Below are 17,648 nucleotides of genomic sequence, written 5' to 3' on the forward strand. Positions count from 1 at the left end.
TGTGAATGCTCTACATTTTCAAACATGTGATAACACCTTCTTTGACTGTTTTTTCCTGTGTCCTCATGACTTTGACTAGGCCAAACCTCCTCTGGCACTGAGTAAACAACCATCCCAATGACCTACAGCAGTCTGATCCCTTGATGTTTGTGATGACTGAGAATTGGAATCTCTTCTTTTCTGTCATCCTTTTAAAACCCTAATTCTCTATGTCATGGTTCAAACTCATTCCCACGCTTTTTCCCCTTTGATTTACTAACCTTCGCTATGGAATTGCCACATTTTTCAAGCAGTAATTATCTAAATAGAGACATTAAAGAGACCATTTCCATGATCTCTGATGGCCTCAACTGTCTCAAAAGTGTCTCAGTGGTGGCTACATCTGATAATGTCCCTGAGCGTTAGAGCTAATATTTCATTTTTCCCTTAATCCTCAATCACCCATATTAACCATAGTAGTATTACCACAAGTTTTGTTCTTTTAAAAATATTAAGGTAATGTTATTTTTATTACTTTACTGAAAATATCCAATATTCCTGCTAAATAAAATGCACCATTATAATGTATTTATTACATTTCCTTTTTGGTAAATTACATTCACAGTGCTAAAAGTTCAGAATGAATTTCAGATTTCAATTTAATTTTGTAACCTTTTTAATAAGCTATAACTCATACATAAAAACCTAAAAGTTGTACTCTTTTATGGGATACCACATGATTTTTTTAATGCTTGTATGCATTGTATAATGTTTAAACCAATAAACAATGATACCTCCTTGTACATATACTGTTACCTTTTGGTAAGAACTTTCAAAGTCATTTCTTATATTACTTTTAATAGAACAAGATATAATTAGTATGTATAATCAGCAGGTTGTGCTACAATGTACTAGAACTTCTTGTTCTATCTTACTGTAACATAGGACCCACTGGAAAAACCCTTCTGATTCTTCCCTATTCTCCACTCCCCTCAGCTTCTGTTAACCATTTTTATATGCCCAACTTTTATGAGCTCAATGTTTGAGATATTTATGAATATGAGTGAGATTATTCATGCTTGATTTTCTTGGCCTGTTTTTTTTCCCACTTATTATTGACCTTCTAACCGTTTTGTCACAAGTGACGAGATTTTATTCTTTGTAAAGGCTGAATATCATTCAATTGTGTGTGTGTGTGTGTGTGTGTGTGTGTGTGTGTGTGAAACTGCATATCTTCTAGTTTACATGACGATTGGAGAGTAACAGATATACTATAAATCTTCAGAAGTGACAAATTAATTTCCTTTCTTGTCATTGGATCTGCTAAGTCTTCTTGGAGAACCTAAAATGACGAAAAACATAATTTAAAAACTACATGATAATTTAAATCTTAACTTATAACCATGAGTGATTATACTGATGTGATTTTAATGTGGTTTGTGTCCCAAAGGTTGTGTGGTCCCCTGTATAGCAATGTTGTGGGGCAGAATCATTTGAGAAGTAAGGCTTGTGTGGAGCATCTGTAGCTTATGATTGTAATCCTAGCTACTCAGGAGGCTGTAATACCTGAAATTATATATATATATGTGTGTGTGTGTGTGTGTGTGTGTGTGTGTGTACATATATGTGTGTGTTATAGTATATGTAATATATAGTACTTATATATAGAAATATATGTATATATACTTATATATCAATTCATATGTTGTTGACGGAGCTCATTTCCTTTAGATATAAACCCAGAGATGGGAATTACTGGATCATATGATAGTTCAAATGATTTGATGACCTCTATATTGTTTTTCATAAAGACGATAAGAATTTACATTCACACCGGCAATGTGCTAATGCCATCCCTTGACCACATTCCTACCCATAGAAGATAATATCTCAGAATGTTTGGGGTTTGCATTTCTCTGATGATCAATGATTTTAAGTATTTTCTTTTAGAAGTGTTTGCCATTTGTAAGTTTTCCTTTGAAAGATATCTGTGAATCAATTGCCAATACTGAAGTCAGGTTACAGTCTCCAATGAATATTCCTACCACATTTATTAATAATCAGTTAGTTGTGTATCAGGTGATTTACATCTCACACTCTTGTCTGTTTCACTGTTCTATGTGTCTGTTTATAGACCAACATGGAATCAGGAGTGCTTTTTGTTTTGTTTTCTTTATTGGTTTTGTTTGTTTTCCTTTGGAGGTATAGGGGAAGCACAGAAAAGGAGGGACAAAGGGTGAACAAATGGAGCAGTGGTACTCACTAGACACTATGTAAAGTTCAACTTCAGTGAATTTTACAACTTGTTCATGGGGACAGGGAGGAAAAACTGGGAGAGAGCAAAGGAAGAGGTGAAATTGTCCAAAAGAAATGTACTCATTGCCTGACTTATGAAGCATTAACTCCTCTGTACCTCAACTTTGTGATAAAAAATACTTGATAATTTTCATTGATAAAAGTTCATATATATGTATATATATGCATATATACATATATGCACATAGAACTAGGATACTGGAGGAGATAGGCGGGATTAAGAGTTGTTAGGGAAATGAAAATAAGGAGGTACTGATCAAGATACATTGTGTTTATAAATGGACTCATTGAATGGTAACCCCTTTTTAAATCTACTTAAAGACTATAAAAATATAATTAAGAAAAGGCACATATTTAGGCATATCCTTATATTTTCTTTTTATTTCCATTGAAGTTATACATCACACATCAGTTTACTTAGGTTTTATACTGGTTTATGTGATCATGGAAGTAAACAGAAATTATTTAAATCCATCAATTTTTCCATAGACTCCATTAGCTTAGAATACAAATATTTTCCTATAATCAACACATTTCCAATTTTCCCACATAATGGTGGGAAAAATGTTCATGTGGTGGGTTTTTGCTACCTAAAGGATTATGTACCCCTGATGTCTATAGCAAACAACATCTGCTAAAACTATTCTCTCAGTGGCTGCTCTAGTTGAACTACTGGGGATTAGAACAGATGTTTCCTCTGGGAATCTTCTTGTGCTCCCCTTCACCTTGTCTTCTGCACTGAGTGAAGTTGAGACCCTGACAACAGATAGATACCAAATCCTTTAGCAAAATGATTTATCTCGATTGTTCCACTCTTAACCTGAGAGGCCAATATTTTCTTTCAGGTTAAATACTCAATAAACTCTGATAAACTCTCTAAAGTATTTTGTCACTCTAAGTATGACCTGACAGAGCTCACAGGTAGACAGTGAACTCAGAATCCATGAAATAATTCCTAAATCAGCAGGGAAAGATTTGTACAAAGGATCAGAGAAAGAAAAAATTGGGGTAAGTATGCCATGTTATGTCTCAATGTTCAGACATTTCAGCATTTATATTCTTTCTTAAAAAAATAGCAACAGCCACAAGAAACACAAGCTTGAAACCCTAAATCCAATGAGATTTTAACTAAGCTCCTGAAAACTTCAAGTGTCTAGCTCAATACCTAATTTGAATTATCTAAATATACTTTACAACTGAGTTGTGGGATCTTTCAAGGACAAGTTCACTGCATGACTTCTCTAGCTGTTGTTTCTTACCAAAATCAAATGGTTTTGAACTTCCAATTCTTGGACTGAAATTAACAGCTATGGAATGTTTCTGTCCCTAGATTATAGTGTTTTGGTGTGTACAACTTCATTCATCTATTCTAAATCTTCTATAAACATTCTACAGAAGTAAATCTAGGCGGGAGACTCAATAATTATTTTCTTTTGTCAGTTGTGGGGCTTGAACTCAGGGCCTGGGTGCTGTCCCTAAGACTCTTTGTGCTCAAGCTAGTGCTCTACCACTTGATCCATAGAGCCACTTCTGGTTTTCTTGTCGTTAATAGGAGACGAGTCTCATGGGCTTTGCGGCCCAGCCTGGCTTCGAACTGCTATCCTCAGATTTCAGCCTCCTTAGTAGCAAAGATTACAGGCATGAGCCAACAGCACCCAGAAGGATACTCAATTATATACTCAGTTTAACCCAAAGTTAATACAAGCTTAAAATCCCTGAATAATTAATATTGGAAACATTAGTAGCTTTGCTATTCTTGTAGCTTTAACCTAAAATAAAATTAAAATTGAGGTGAATGAGCTAAGGTATATAAGACAACCAACCTGGAAAAAAATAGATAAAAATGAGCATATAGTTAATTTCCATATTCCTCATGGCCCTTGGTTCAAGAGTGACAAAATAGGTGCACAGAAAAATCAAGAAACTTTAGGGAAATTAAATAGGAGGGTAAAAACTAGGCCCAGGAACCAAGATTGCAGATTCCTGCTAGGTCTAAAAATTCAAATAAAAACAAACAAACATTACCTATGTCCCCAGTTACAAGCTGATACGCAGATGAATGTTAAAAGGACCTTGGCTCTAGGTTTGGCATTATAAATACAGGGAACCAACATTAATTTCTGATTCTTTTGAGCTTGAATTGTAGGTTCCTCTGCAGTTGAGGTTTTAGATATACTCAATATGTTGTGTCTCTATGCTTGCTCCAAGAACTAGAAACGTTTCTTAAGTATGTAAATATATGAGGAATTGACAGGTGAAGGTAGACAACATTCAAGAAAATATTCACCTAAAAATCTGGTAAAGTACATCTTCACACATTATTTTTATATATCCTTTTACTTATACAATATCTGATATTCCATTACCAACAAAAATTCATTCAATTTTGACCAGCTCCAGTGCCCATGCTAATCAATAAAATTTGCAACGGAATGTCGGGGTTTCTAGCCTCCCATGCTCTCCTGACATGCTGGGGAGATGGGGAAACATGCCCCAACCCAGCCAGCCAAGAAGAGGAAAGGGTCGATGGATCGCCTGAACCCAGCCCTCCCTCACTGGAGGACAACAGACAGTCCAGGAGCTAAGTCAGTGCAAAGTCTCATTTATTGAGGTAGATCCTTCTCTTAAATAAGGCACAGGAGCCAATCAGGTCAAAGATTGGCAGGAAGGGGAGGGGTGTATGTACCCCTATCTAGGGACTGTGAGGGGCAGCCTTAGCTGTCTGTCAAGGGTGGAGGGCCCAGGGACCAATCCTGAGAGGCAGCCTTATTTTATGTCACAGCCCATAGGACTGTCTCCAGGTTCACAATCAGGCACCATCTTGGCCACACGTGGTCCCAAGGCTGGGAGGCGGTGCTGGCTAGAACTACCTTTCCAGGGTATTAGCCACAAATGACCCTGGGGCTGGGAAACAGGCGGGGCCAGCTGGAACTTCCTCTGAGGCAAGGCATCTGGGCATGCCCCACAATGGAATAGGTTCACTGTAGCAGAAACAAACAAACAAAAACAAATAGGGAAGTGTGTTGTTGCATCAAATTTGAGTTTTTCCATGCCTCCTAGAAAGATCTGTTTGTCAACTAGTCTTCCAACATAAAAAAGCAATTTCTAAAACTAAATGAAATTAACATTACCTTAAGGAATATGAGTTTAACTGTTAAGGAGGTAGTAGGGAGAGGAAAAAGAAGATTAATGTTCAAAATTAACAACAGTATAATAGATAAATTCTGTATCTCTCCCTGTAGAAACTTAATAGAGTCAAGCTTCTGTGTATTCAATTAATTTTGGTTTTATAAATTTAGACTTGTAGCCTAACTTGTAGCCTAACTGCCAAAAGCTCTATTGTAAAGTATGACTAAATTAAAATTTATGGGTCCCAGGTTCTGTTACTCATATTACAAAAGTGAACAGGATGCTAAGGACACTTATCTAATATCATACTATGAAGATTGCATTTATGAATTAACATCTGGAGATTATATTTGCTCATATTTTACTAAAATTATAAATTAATAACAGTGCTGTCTGATTAAGAAGTTGTAGTTTATAAGAAAGAACTTCATTAGCAATAGAAAATCATCCTGTTTTCAAATAAAAATTGGTGTTGGGGAAGCAAAAAAGAGGGAAAAAGGGAAACAAAAAAGGGAAAACAATTTTTTAAAAAGAGGAAAAATAAAGATGTCTTTGCTAGATCAACAAAATGCCATAATTAGATTTGTTTGAGTTAGTTTACCTTTTACTACTTTGTAAAGTCAAAGCATAGAACAGAAATGAAATCCTCCCTGGAAATAGTAAGTATATGTATATATAGATGTGTGCACACACACATACACACACATATCCACAGATAAATCCCGTAACTCACTTGGATTATTTTATTTTACTGCTCAATATTTTTACATACAGCTTAAAATGGCAATGATGCTTAACTAGGGAGGATCTTGTAACCTTTTGAAAACTGATATAGCCTGAAGGCATTTTCGGCTGTCATGTCAGAGGAATAATATATGTAACCTAGATGAGGAAGGCCAGAAGTGCTACTAAACATTTCACAGTGCCCAAGACAGCCCCCATCACAAGAATAATCTCATCTGAAATGTGAATAATGCTCCTCCCCAAAAATCTGGCTCTAAAAATATAAAAGTCCACATATGTAAAGAATGTGAGTAGGAGGGTGGGTATATTTGTTTATTGGTGATGAATAGATGAATAATATGTGGCCTGTATAAATAGGTAAACAGATGCTGCTCCAAAATATAGAAATTCCTCCATTTGTAACCCTATGGATTAACCTACAGTGAAATGAATTCAGCATAGAAAGATAGACACCAAACGATCTTACTCTTATAGACTCAAAAGAAGTTGATTAATAGAAGTTGAGAGGCTAACAGTAATGGAAGCTGGAAAGAACAGAGTGGACAAGGAAGGTGGTAAGGTCGATCAATGGATGTTAAGTTACCATTAGATGATAGCATGAAGCTCTTGTATTCTATCATAATGTGAGAGTAGTTAACTGTAGGTAAACTTTTAAAAAGCCTGAAGAGAGGATTTTGGTAGTGCCAAAACCAATAAATGTTTGAAGAAAAGATTTGTCTGGACTAATTGAAACATATGCTGTATATAGTTATCAAAATATCACATTAACCCATTAATATATAATATTTATGCTTTTATTTACCTGTTGAAGTGAACATTTTTTGGAAGTAGGGATTATAATGGGAGTTACTGAGGCCAGCTATGCAGGCAGATATGTGAATAAAGAGAAGCTGGTTTAAATATATAATTCTACTTGCATAAGAGGAATATGTTTCAATTGATCATTTTGTGAGCATTGTAACTACACTTGTTGGCAATGTATTGTGATTGAAAATTGTAAAAAGAATAGATTTGACCTATATTCACCATTAAATTATGACTGTCTGAGGTGAGGTCACAAATTTATTGTATAGTTATATGCAACAATTAAACAAAACACATATACTTGAAACATAAGTTACACTATGAAATGGGTGTGTGTGTGTGTGTGTGCATGTGTGCTTAGTAGGATGCAACAGTTATAAAATATGTCGGGGGGACAAGAATTTTAAAAAATAAATGTTTTAAATAAAATAATTCATCATAGATTTATTTCCACACATGTTTCAAATTTGTATATGTTTAAAGCAAGTTTTCAGTAAGACTTTCACAGGTGAAAGCAAATAGACAGCTCATGATTGGAAAGTCTTTCTGGAAATAATTTGCTTGAATCTATATCCACATAGTCTGCAGTAGAAAACATGCTGTACAAACTCCCTTTAGGAATTCTGGACTACAGAATTTCCTTCAATAGAAGTGTTACTATATCTACAACAGCTCAGCAAAAGATTTTCTGTCTAAGATTAAACATAGATGTAGCTCTCTTCTTAAAGAACAATCATCATCATCATCATTTATATTACTCTTATTGTTATTATTTTTTATTTTTGCTATGTAACTGTTTAAAAATATTTGAATAGAGTTCTCCTCAGAAAATAGTATGAAAGCACTTAAAATTAAGCACCTTTAGTGTATTCTATTTTAATTCACTTTAATAAAACCAAACAGGATTCTCTTTAGTGAGACCATTGGTATTTTATACTAGATTGTTTTAATAGGAAAGGACTTTGTTTGGGTGACAAATATTTAACTTTTACATTTAAGTGAATATAAATAGACCTTAGTAGGGAGAAAAAAAAAGAATCTGTGTCTTTTCATTATAAATGCATGTACTATTTTCAACAGGCAGAGAGATCATTTCTCTTCATTTTAATGCTATTTATATAGTTTCAATTATTTGTGCTTAGTCAAAGAAAGGAGCACTAAGAACATGCCAAAATATCTGTAGCAGATTTAAAAACATGACACTACTATTATCCCTTGAATATGCTTCATTGAACTTCTGTTGACTTTCTTTTTTTTTTTTTTTTTCTCAAATTTTTATTTTCAAACTGACGTACAGAGAGGTTACAGTATCATACGTTGGGCGTTGGATACATTTCTTGTACTGTTTGTTGCCTTGTCCCTCATGTCCCCCTCCCTCCCCCCCTTCCCTCCCCCCCGCCCAGTTGTTCAGTTCACTTACACCAAACAGTTTTGCAAGTCTGTTGACTTTCTTTATGCATCAGTGAAGATAGATTTTGTCTAGGGGCTGTGTTTAGCATTCAGTTTGGATTTCATTAAGCGCCACTCATGTAAGTCTATTGTCACAATCAAGGGGCAATACTTGAAATCCAGGATCCTAACACACAACTGGATCTGAGCATCCATCACAGCTGCTGCTGCTTCCTTGCTACTCAGCGGAAAGTCTCTGGACTGGAAAAGTCAACATCACCTGAAGTTTGTTAGAAATGCAGACACTGCTTACACATTGGAACTCCTGAATCAGAATTTCCATTTTAACAGAAATAAACTTGCAATGATTCATAGAAATTGTAAAGTTTGAAATGTAATATTTAGTTTTTCCTGTATTTTTTCATAGCAAGTAATGATCATTCCCCTTCGCCTGACATTTTCCAAACAAAAGAGCTATCATTTTTAATTGTCTCATCCAAAGTGCCAAGCATAGTACATTCCATATGGTTAGCAACTGGTACATCATTTTTGTTGTTGTTTTCTTTTTATTATTACCTTGAAGTAGTTCAACAAAGGAGGTGTCATTTAACAATATTCATTTAACAATGAATACAATACATCTTGATTAATATTGCCCATTTTTATGTCTTTATTAAACCTATTTAGTGCACTGAGCAAATTCCATGCAATATATACTTTTAAAGTCCCCATAATGCAATCTTTTTTTTCTTCTACACTATAAGTTCAGGGAAAGTAATTATTATATCTAATAATAATTTTTATAAATTTTCAATCAATACACAAGTATATATTACATATAAATGAAACTGTGAAATTCAAATGTAAGCATACAGTGTGAAATGAGCAAATTAGTGTACTTGCAATATTTGACTTCTTAAATATTTTCAGTTCCTTGTGTTGGTAACACACCAAATGAATGTTTAATGTAGCAGTGTGTCATTTTAAGTATAATTCTATCCTTAATTTATTTAGTTTACAAATGCCTATCCATATTTATGTAGCAAGAGATGGTTTGTGTTGTTTACTAGTATTAGCTTAAAAGTGTTGGTCTATGTGAATCTGTAGAAATCCTTCAATCCTAAGGTAATTTTCATCACAGCAGCAATAGGCTTAGTAATTGATGATTAATGTGCTTCAGTTTATTTAAACTGTCAATATTTAATCAATCATCTATTTTTTCCTGACATACAATTCTTTTTTTCTTTAAATAAATTTTGCTAAAAAGGTTAGATCCTGCCTGGTATTGATATAGGAGCTTGTCAAGATAGTCCATTGCATAATAGAATATCCTGACAGATTTCAAATTAGATGTATGGTGTATATTCAATGCACTGCTAATTTGTTTCCTATTATGATTTTATATTTAAAGGGAGGGAAGATCCCAATTCGATGGACATCACCAGAAGCAATAGCCTACCGCAAGTTCACATCTGCCAGTGATGTATGGAGTTATGGAATTGTTCTCTGGGAGGTGATGTCTTATGGAGAGAGGCCCTACTGGGAGATGTCCAATCAGGATGTAAGTTTGCATATGTAGTTTATGAGTCATAAGTTCAGATTAAAAGTTCAAGCTGCACAGGGAAGTGGCGCATAAGGAAACCAGGTGTCTTCTACTTGGTGACTTTGAAGGGGAGCTCTTAAGAACTTTTTCTTTTTTTTGGTTGAGAACTTTTTGATGGATTTATTGGTCATTAGTACTTTTAAGAAATCACACAGTACGTTAAAAATAACAACATCAATGAAACACCACTTGTTTCCATATCTTGGAGTTCATTTCATTTCATATCATTTTATATGATCATATGTGCATAGCTATTGAGCTAGCCTATATTGAATATATAGCAGAGGATCGTTTAAACAAGGCCTGAGGATCATGAAGTCTCAGAACTTATCGCAGATCAATGAAACAAAACACTCAGTGACTGAGAGAATAGTAGTCTTTATATTTGTAATTGCTGCAGATATTGTTAATACATATTAATATTTGAAAATCACTAGTCTGTATTTTATAAACACTAATGGACTAACAGCTACTTATTTGCATAGTATATAGGATTTTACCAAGGAGAATTAGTATGCTGTGGAGGATCCATTTAAACTGAGATTTCATGGAAGTCTGTATATTCCATAACTTTAAAACATGCATGTCTATGTCAATGTTAATGAAGAAGTAAAACCAGCCTTGTCACTTAAGTCCCTGGGAACTTTGCTTTTCTCACACAGGTAATTAAAGCTGTGGATGAGGGCTATCGCCTGCCACCCCCCATGGACTGCCCAGCTGCCTTGTATCAGCTGATGCTGGACTGCTGGCAGAAAGACAGGAACAACAGACCCAAGTTCGAGCAGATTGTCAGCATTCTGGACAAGCTCATCCGGAATCCTGGCAGTCTGAAGATCATCACCAGTGCGGCAGCAAGGTGATATTCTGAAATGCATGTGTTTTCCTGTCTCCAACATGCCCACCTTGTTCTTTTCCTCCCAATCCTTCAGGTGCATTATTTTAATGTTGAGTTTCACAAAACTAGAGAGATGTTCTATCCGTTCTTGGGGAAGGATTCTCAAGCCTCTTGTTAATCATCATGAAAATTCTGAGATTTAACTTTAAAATCATTTTGTTGTCTAGAAGTATCTCTATATCCAGGCTTATGTCTAGAAAGTAAGAGATCCGGACACGTACATTTTCCATTGTAATAAAGAAGGAAAGAGAGGGAGAAGGCAGAGGACAGGAGAGCAATAGGAAGGGGGAAAAGGGAGAGGGGAGAAAGATGGAGCACAGCCTTTGTTTAATAGCTTGCAACTTTCAGTCCATTCTTAGGAAAGAATGGTAAATACTGTTCTACTATCTGTTTCTGTGTTAGATTTTTTTTTAATTTCATATGTAAATGAGTTCATACAGCAATTTTCTCTATCTGGATTATTTCACTTTATATAATGATCTCACAATGTATCTGAGTTTTCCTACATACATTATGTATAATATATACACATGTATGTATATAAAAATAAACATAAATATATGAATGTATATATACTTATATATGTCACATATATTATGTGATAAGGAAATAGTAATAAGATACATCACATTTTCTTTATCCATTCATTTTTTGTTGATATTCAGGCCATTTCTTCCTTTGATTGTTATGTGTAAGGCAATGAATGCATGGACACAGAGATAGGTATTTTGAAACTAATTCTTTTATTTATTTATTATTTAAATTTTATTGTAAAGGTTATGTACAGAGAGGGTACGGTTACATAAATGAGACAATGAGTACAGTTTTGGGGGGGGCAGTGTCACTTCTTCCCTCATTTTCTGATTTTTTTTGTTTGTTTTTGGGTGTCTACCCAGCATTGGTTTCACTGAGTCATATGCACGTACCACTTTTTATTCTCATTAAGGCAGCTGTGAACTCACATTACCCCAACAATATCTACATCTTAATTACTTCTTACTGTCTCTTGCTTTTTTATAATATCATGTCACGTACACTGGGTGGGACATAATTTTGCTTTGCACGTTCTTGGTGATTAGTGATATTCGGCAACTTTTTATGTACTTAATAACCAACTCTGTGTCTCCTTTGGCAGAATATCCATTTCAGTCCTGTATCAATTTTATAATGTGGGGGTTGTTTCTTTTTTTTTGCCTCTAACTTATATGAATAATATATGTTGTGCACATTAGCCTTATGTTTTGTAAATGTTTCTCCATTATGTTGATTGCTTTTTCATCGTTTTCTCTGTTATATAGAACTCTTTAGTTTGACAGAATCTCACCTATTTGTGGCCATACTCCCCAAAAGAAGTTATTGCTAAGACTAACAATATAATACTTTTTCTATATATTTTCTTCAATGAGTTTTATAGTTCTGTTATTAAGATCCAGATACAATCTATTTTTAGAATACAGGCGCATCCATCATCCACTTTTTATAGTTGAATAAAATGATTAAGGACAATCTAAACCAAGTTCTCAGTATCAGAATGTGACCATGACAGTTTATTTCTTGATTATAATATTTATAGGTCTCTAAGACAGAATTTAATAATAGAAGTATAGATAAAATGTCTCATAAGTTATTCCATCAGGAGGAGTCTCTTTCCTAAACTTCACTGGGAGAGACAATGCAGACTTTTTTTGGAAATCCACATGACAGTTTAACAACTAACAGGGCAACAAACCTGTCCTTTGCAGGGCCATATGGACCTCATTTAACACCTTGAAGCCATTTCTTTTGATCTTCACTGAATACCATCATAGTAAAACAAAGCAAATTTCCAATTCTTTTTATATCATAAAAATACTTTTAAACCATTTACATAAAATGGAATTGTCAAAATAAAGCTCAGTTGCATGTGTTATGATCTGGAGTATTTAACCTCAATTTTATGGATAAAAATAATTTTAATACAATCATGGCATTTAGAATGTGTTCTCGCATCAAAATATTAATATGCTTTCTTAGTTGATTTTTCTATTATACATAGGTTTTTCTCTAATGTATATTCTTAACACTTTAATGAAACACTTGAATGAAAATTCATTTTAGATAAATCATAAATATTTTCTACAAAGTGCTACTGGCCTTAAGTCCCTAAATGTAAAAGTTTGAAGCACTACTTATGCTTATTTATTGACATTATGATGTTTTACTCCATTGATCATTATAAAATTATTATCACCCATGTCACATACCATTCAAGAATTCCAGGAAACACTGTTCCCTTCTGAAAGAAAATTCATTTTCCCATTGTTGACAACGATTAGTCATTATTTTTGCAACTCAGTCCCTAATAATGCCCTTGCAGTATCCTTAATGTCAGACATGCAAGCCTTTCAAATGGAAATTGATTAACAATAAAATGAACAGCAACTCTCTGTACAACTCTTTAAAGACAAAGCATATTTAAAAAAATGAGAAATAACAGGTAGAAGATATTCTCTGTTAGTTAACACCTGATGGATAATAATGAAACAGTTGTTTTAAAATTCCCGTTATGCCTAAAAAACATTTTTTTTTTTTTTTGCCAGTCCTGGGGCTTGGACTCAGGGCCTGAGCACTGTCCCTGGCTTCTTTTTGCTCAAGGCTAGCACTCTGCCACTTGAGCCACAGCACCACTTCTGGCCATTTTCTGTATATGTGGTGCTGGGGAATCGAACCAGGGCCTCATGTATATGAGGCAGGCACTCTTGCCACTAGGCCATATCCCCAGCCCCCCTAAAAAACATTTTTGACCTAGGTAAATATGCTGAAAACATATTCAAATAAGAAAAGTGTGGGATTTTCTAAGCAGTGCAGATGACAATGTGATGGAAAATAAATGACAAATCATAGCCTAGGGAGGAGAACAGAAGCCAGGGCATCTGAGGCTATGCAAGCCCCCATGAAGATTTTTCTATTTCTTCTCTAAGTGCATGCAAAATCTATTAAAGCATTTGAAGCTCAGAAGTGAAATTATTTGATTTACACAATGGCTTTGTGGAGGGAGGAGTGCTTGTGTCAAGAGCAGGAAGGGCCACTTTAACTTGTCAGTAGTACTATTTCCATTTAAACAATATAATAGCCTGTGTTCAGTTCTGGTGACTTCAGAAAAGCAAGGATTGAAAGAGATGTGGGCACCTGCTGGTCCCCTTGCCTAGGATTTTCCTGTACGTTATATATTCATTGAACTGTTCTCTGGCAACACAGCTTTAAAGTTTGATACCATCATTCTTCTACAAAGTGCCACTTGTATCTTCCTTATTGCATTTTAATCCTGATTACTGTGGTTGCATACATGCACATTGATTTTTTTAAAGTATCTATTTGCACCTAAAACTGGAAGCCCTGTGAGAGAGGATGGTGTGCTTCTCTTGTATGGCCAGTATGTCAGTATTGAATGCTCAATGCATGAGTCAATACTTTCTGACACATTAAAATTCACCTGACCAGAAAACAGTTTTCAGAAAGTTCTAATAATTACCCTTTTACAACACTGATTTATTAAGACAGATTTCTGTCTAAATAAATAAATTGGTAAAGAAATTGCTAAAATGTGGTAGAAGCTTAAATTGTTTTTCTAAGCAAAATTCCCCACATCCCTTATATGTCAGTTCAATTGGAACAATATATTCCTCAACTCCATGGCAGGAAACTCTCCCAATGTTAATTTATGCTTATTAATAAGAATTTAAGATTCTGACTAACACACTTCAATCAGTATAGAGAATTGTGTGTATTCACAGACCACACAGTGGGTTTTTGGTTTTTTTGTTTTAGAAAATTAGCATTATTCTTAAAGTGATAATGTTTTTCAAAGTCTTCTTGGATCTACTTACCTTTATGGTAAAAATTTAATTTATCCTATTGTACTATCTAACTTGTAAAAGCAATTGCTTTAGACAAAATAATTTATTTTATATACTATGACAGAGCCATTTTATAGTATATCTCTTCACTCTTGATTATTCACTTGAGGTGATGATTTATAAAAGAATCATTCTCAAAAGTTCTAATGAGAGTGACTGAATAATTGCCCCTGGGGGGGGGGGGGGCTGGGAACATGGCCTAGTGGTAAAGTGCTTGCCTCGTACACATGAAGCCCTGGGTTCGATTCCTCAGCACCACATATATAGAAAAAGCTGGAAGTGGTGCTGTGGCTCCAGTGGTAGAGTGCTAGCCTTGAGCAAAAAGAAGCCAGGGACCAGTGCTCAGGCCCTGAGTTTAAGCCCCAGGGCTGGCCAAAAAAAAAAAAAAAAAAAGCTAATAATTGCCCCTGTACTTGGGTGAAGTGGGGGGTAATGAAAAAGCAGCTGGACAGGATATGCCCAAACATTCTAGAACAAAAGCTCTTTTAGTTCTTTTATGCAGTAATGAAAATGGAAGGAAAAATAAGCTGAGTTTAATGGTAGCTTGTTTCAAATAATAAATTTATTTCCTTAAAAGTAGAACCAATCACAGAGGTTGAATTTTTGACTCTACATTAATATTGGGCTACAAAATTTTATTTAATAACAACACTGAACAAGGCACTAAGCCATTCCCCATGGTTACAATACAGGTAACAGGTACAGCCTCTATTCTCAGCTATAGGAGAGAAAATGAAAGTACCTTCTGAAATACTATAATATTCTCCAGAATGTTTAATCGCTGAAGAAAAAGAACAGTGTTCAAGAATTGTGAAGGGAGGTGAATTACTTTTATTCTTGGGATTCCCTGGAAGTTGTTTGTGAGAAGTGGGTTTGGGATGGTGAGTTAGATTTTTACTATAACAGGATAAAACTTTACCAGGCTAAAAGCACTTTATTACAAACCATCCCTAATACATTAGGGATGTCCAAATGATATTGTAGTGTATATTTCTGAGAGTATTTAGGATTTCAATAAAGGAAATCATGAGAAAAGACTCCGGGAGATGATCTTGCTTTCTTAACTATGGTCAGTAAGCCTAACATAGCAGATTGTGTATGCCTGCAGAGAGAGTGAGGCCCTATCGCAAAAATAGCTGTTGCTACTCACAACATGGAACAGCACAACTGAATACCAGAGCTGAAGAAATGAGACCTGAAGATAAATAGTAATCCAAGTGGGAACTACAGGAATCACCAGCTCTTGGAAACTGAGCTCCTGGAAGCCAGCATATTTATTTAGTTCAGTACAGGGATGATTGCTATTGGTACATGCAGAAAATAAGGTACCAATCTATCTTATGGTTACAGTCATTAACATGAGGCATAGTTTGTGTATAGAGTAATAATTGACTTCCTTCTTGTTAGGGAACAGAAGGAAACTGTGAACATTTTCAAGACCCATAACTGTAACATAAAAATTTCATCTTATCCCTGATGTCTCAAGCTTCATATGGTCAGCCAAGTGTGACACAGACATCAAAGGATCCAATTAATAGCAACTTAGACATTTGTTTTTTCTTGTCTGTTTTGACCTTTCCAGGTACAGTCCTTAGACTTCTGAGTACTGACGAGGCAGCTTTCCAACCTCTTACTCTTTTCCTGGTCTCGCAGATCATCCTATAAATAGCTTTCAAAATAACAGGGTTTGAGGTATGGTTCCATGTTAAATGCCTGCTTAACAAAATGTAAGGCTTGAGTTCAATCTCCAGTCCCATTAAAATGAATTAATTAACATGGGGTCAGATGTGGCCAACCACTTCTGTAATTACAGCTACATGCGAACCATAGATAGGAGAATGACATTCCAACAACTGCCCAGGCAAAAGCACAAGACTATGGCTAAGCAAAACAAACAAACAAATAAATAAATGCAAAGAAATTGAAAGTGAATGGAGCAGAGCATGGCTCAAATGGTAAAGTATATATCTCTTGCCTAGAAACCAAGCAGCCTTGAATTCAATCCTGAGAAATGACCCCCCAAAAAGTGATTATTCCAAATAGACTAAGAAAAAAACTTAAGCTGGGCTACAGCAGAGGAAGCAAAAGAGTGCAAATAAAATTAAATAAATATTTTGAGCTATCATGAATAATGAGATATGCATTGTAGCAGTGGTTGTATTGGCATGTATTTCTAGGTTTTTGTATGTGGTAGAACTGTAAGGCCAACATGCTCTATGTGAAAAATATTAAAGTAGGTAGAGATAGGTCTGGGAGGGAGGTGAATATACTGGACACAATAAAACTAAGTTACATAGGAATCTAAAGTTTAAACTGTGAGTTGGTGTCTCATGTCTGTAATCCTAGCTGCTCAGGAAGCTGAGATCTGAAGACTGTGGTTCAAAGAGAGCCCAGGAAGGAAAGTCCATGAAACACTTAACCTCCAATTAACCACCAGAAAACTGGAAAGGGCCCTGTGGCTCAAAGTGATATGTGTAGATAGATAGGTAGATAGATAGATAGATAGATAGATAGATAGATAGATAGATAGATTCCACCCCTTTCTTTTTAAAAATCTGAGAAAAATTTCTGAAGGATATTGTTCATAGAAAACACTGCTACATGAATCAGTTACAAAAAATGATATAATTATCTGATTCCATAGACCCAAAGTGTAGACTGATAGAAAGAAAACTAGAATTTTGAGTGCTGGGAGCATGGGGTATGTCCCTGGAATAGGTACAGATATTCATCTTTCAAATGTACATGAATACTCTATAGGAGGTGGGAATGATGAGCTCACAAGAGTGAGCTGCATGTAGTTTGTAAAATGATCGAAGTCATGAATTTTACTACGCATATAATATCTGATTTTTTTTCTTTAAAGTAAATCAATGTGGTCTTATAATAGCAA

The 17,648-nt window shown here is 35.0% G+C and overlaps 1 protein-coding gene across 2 annotated transcripts in view; it reads left to right on the forward strand.

Moving 5' to 3' along the window:
- Positions 1 to 17,648, forward strand: part of Epha3 (EPH receptor A3) — a 288,619-nt gene that overhangs the window by 258,843 nt on the left and 12,128 nt on the right. For both annotated transcript variants that reach the window (XM_048346456.1, XM_048346457.1), the window contains exons 14-15: positions 9,773 to 9,922; positions 10,627 to 10,820. In XM_048346456.1, the coding sequence (XP_048202413.1) occupies positions 9,773 to 9,922; positions 10,627 to 10,820 (344 nt within the window). The remainder of the gene's footprint in view (positions 1 to 9,772; positions 9,923 to 10,626; positions 10,821 to 17,648) is intronic.

Source organism: Perognathus longimembris, chromosome 5, assembly GCF_023159225.1.
Source record: "Perognathus longimembris pacificus isolate PPM17 chromosome 5, ASM2315922v1, whole genome shotgun sequence".
NCBI classification, from domain to species: domain Eukaryota; kingdom Metazoa; phylum Chordata; class Mammalia; order Rodentia; family Heteromyidae; genus Perognathus; species Perognathus longimembris.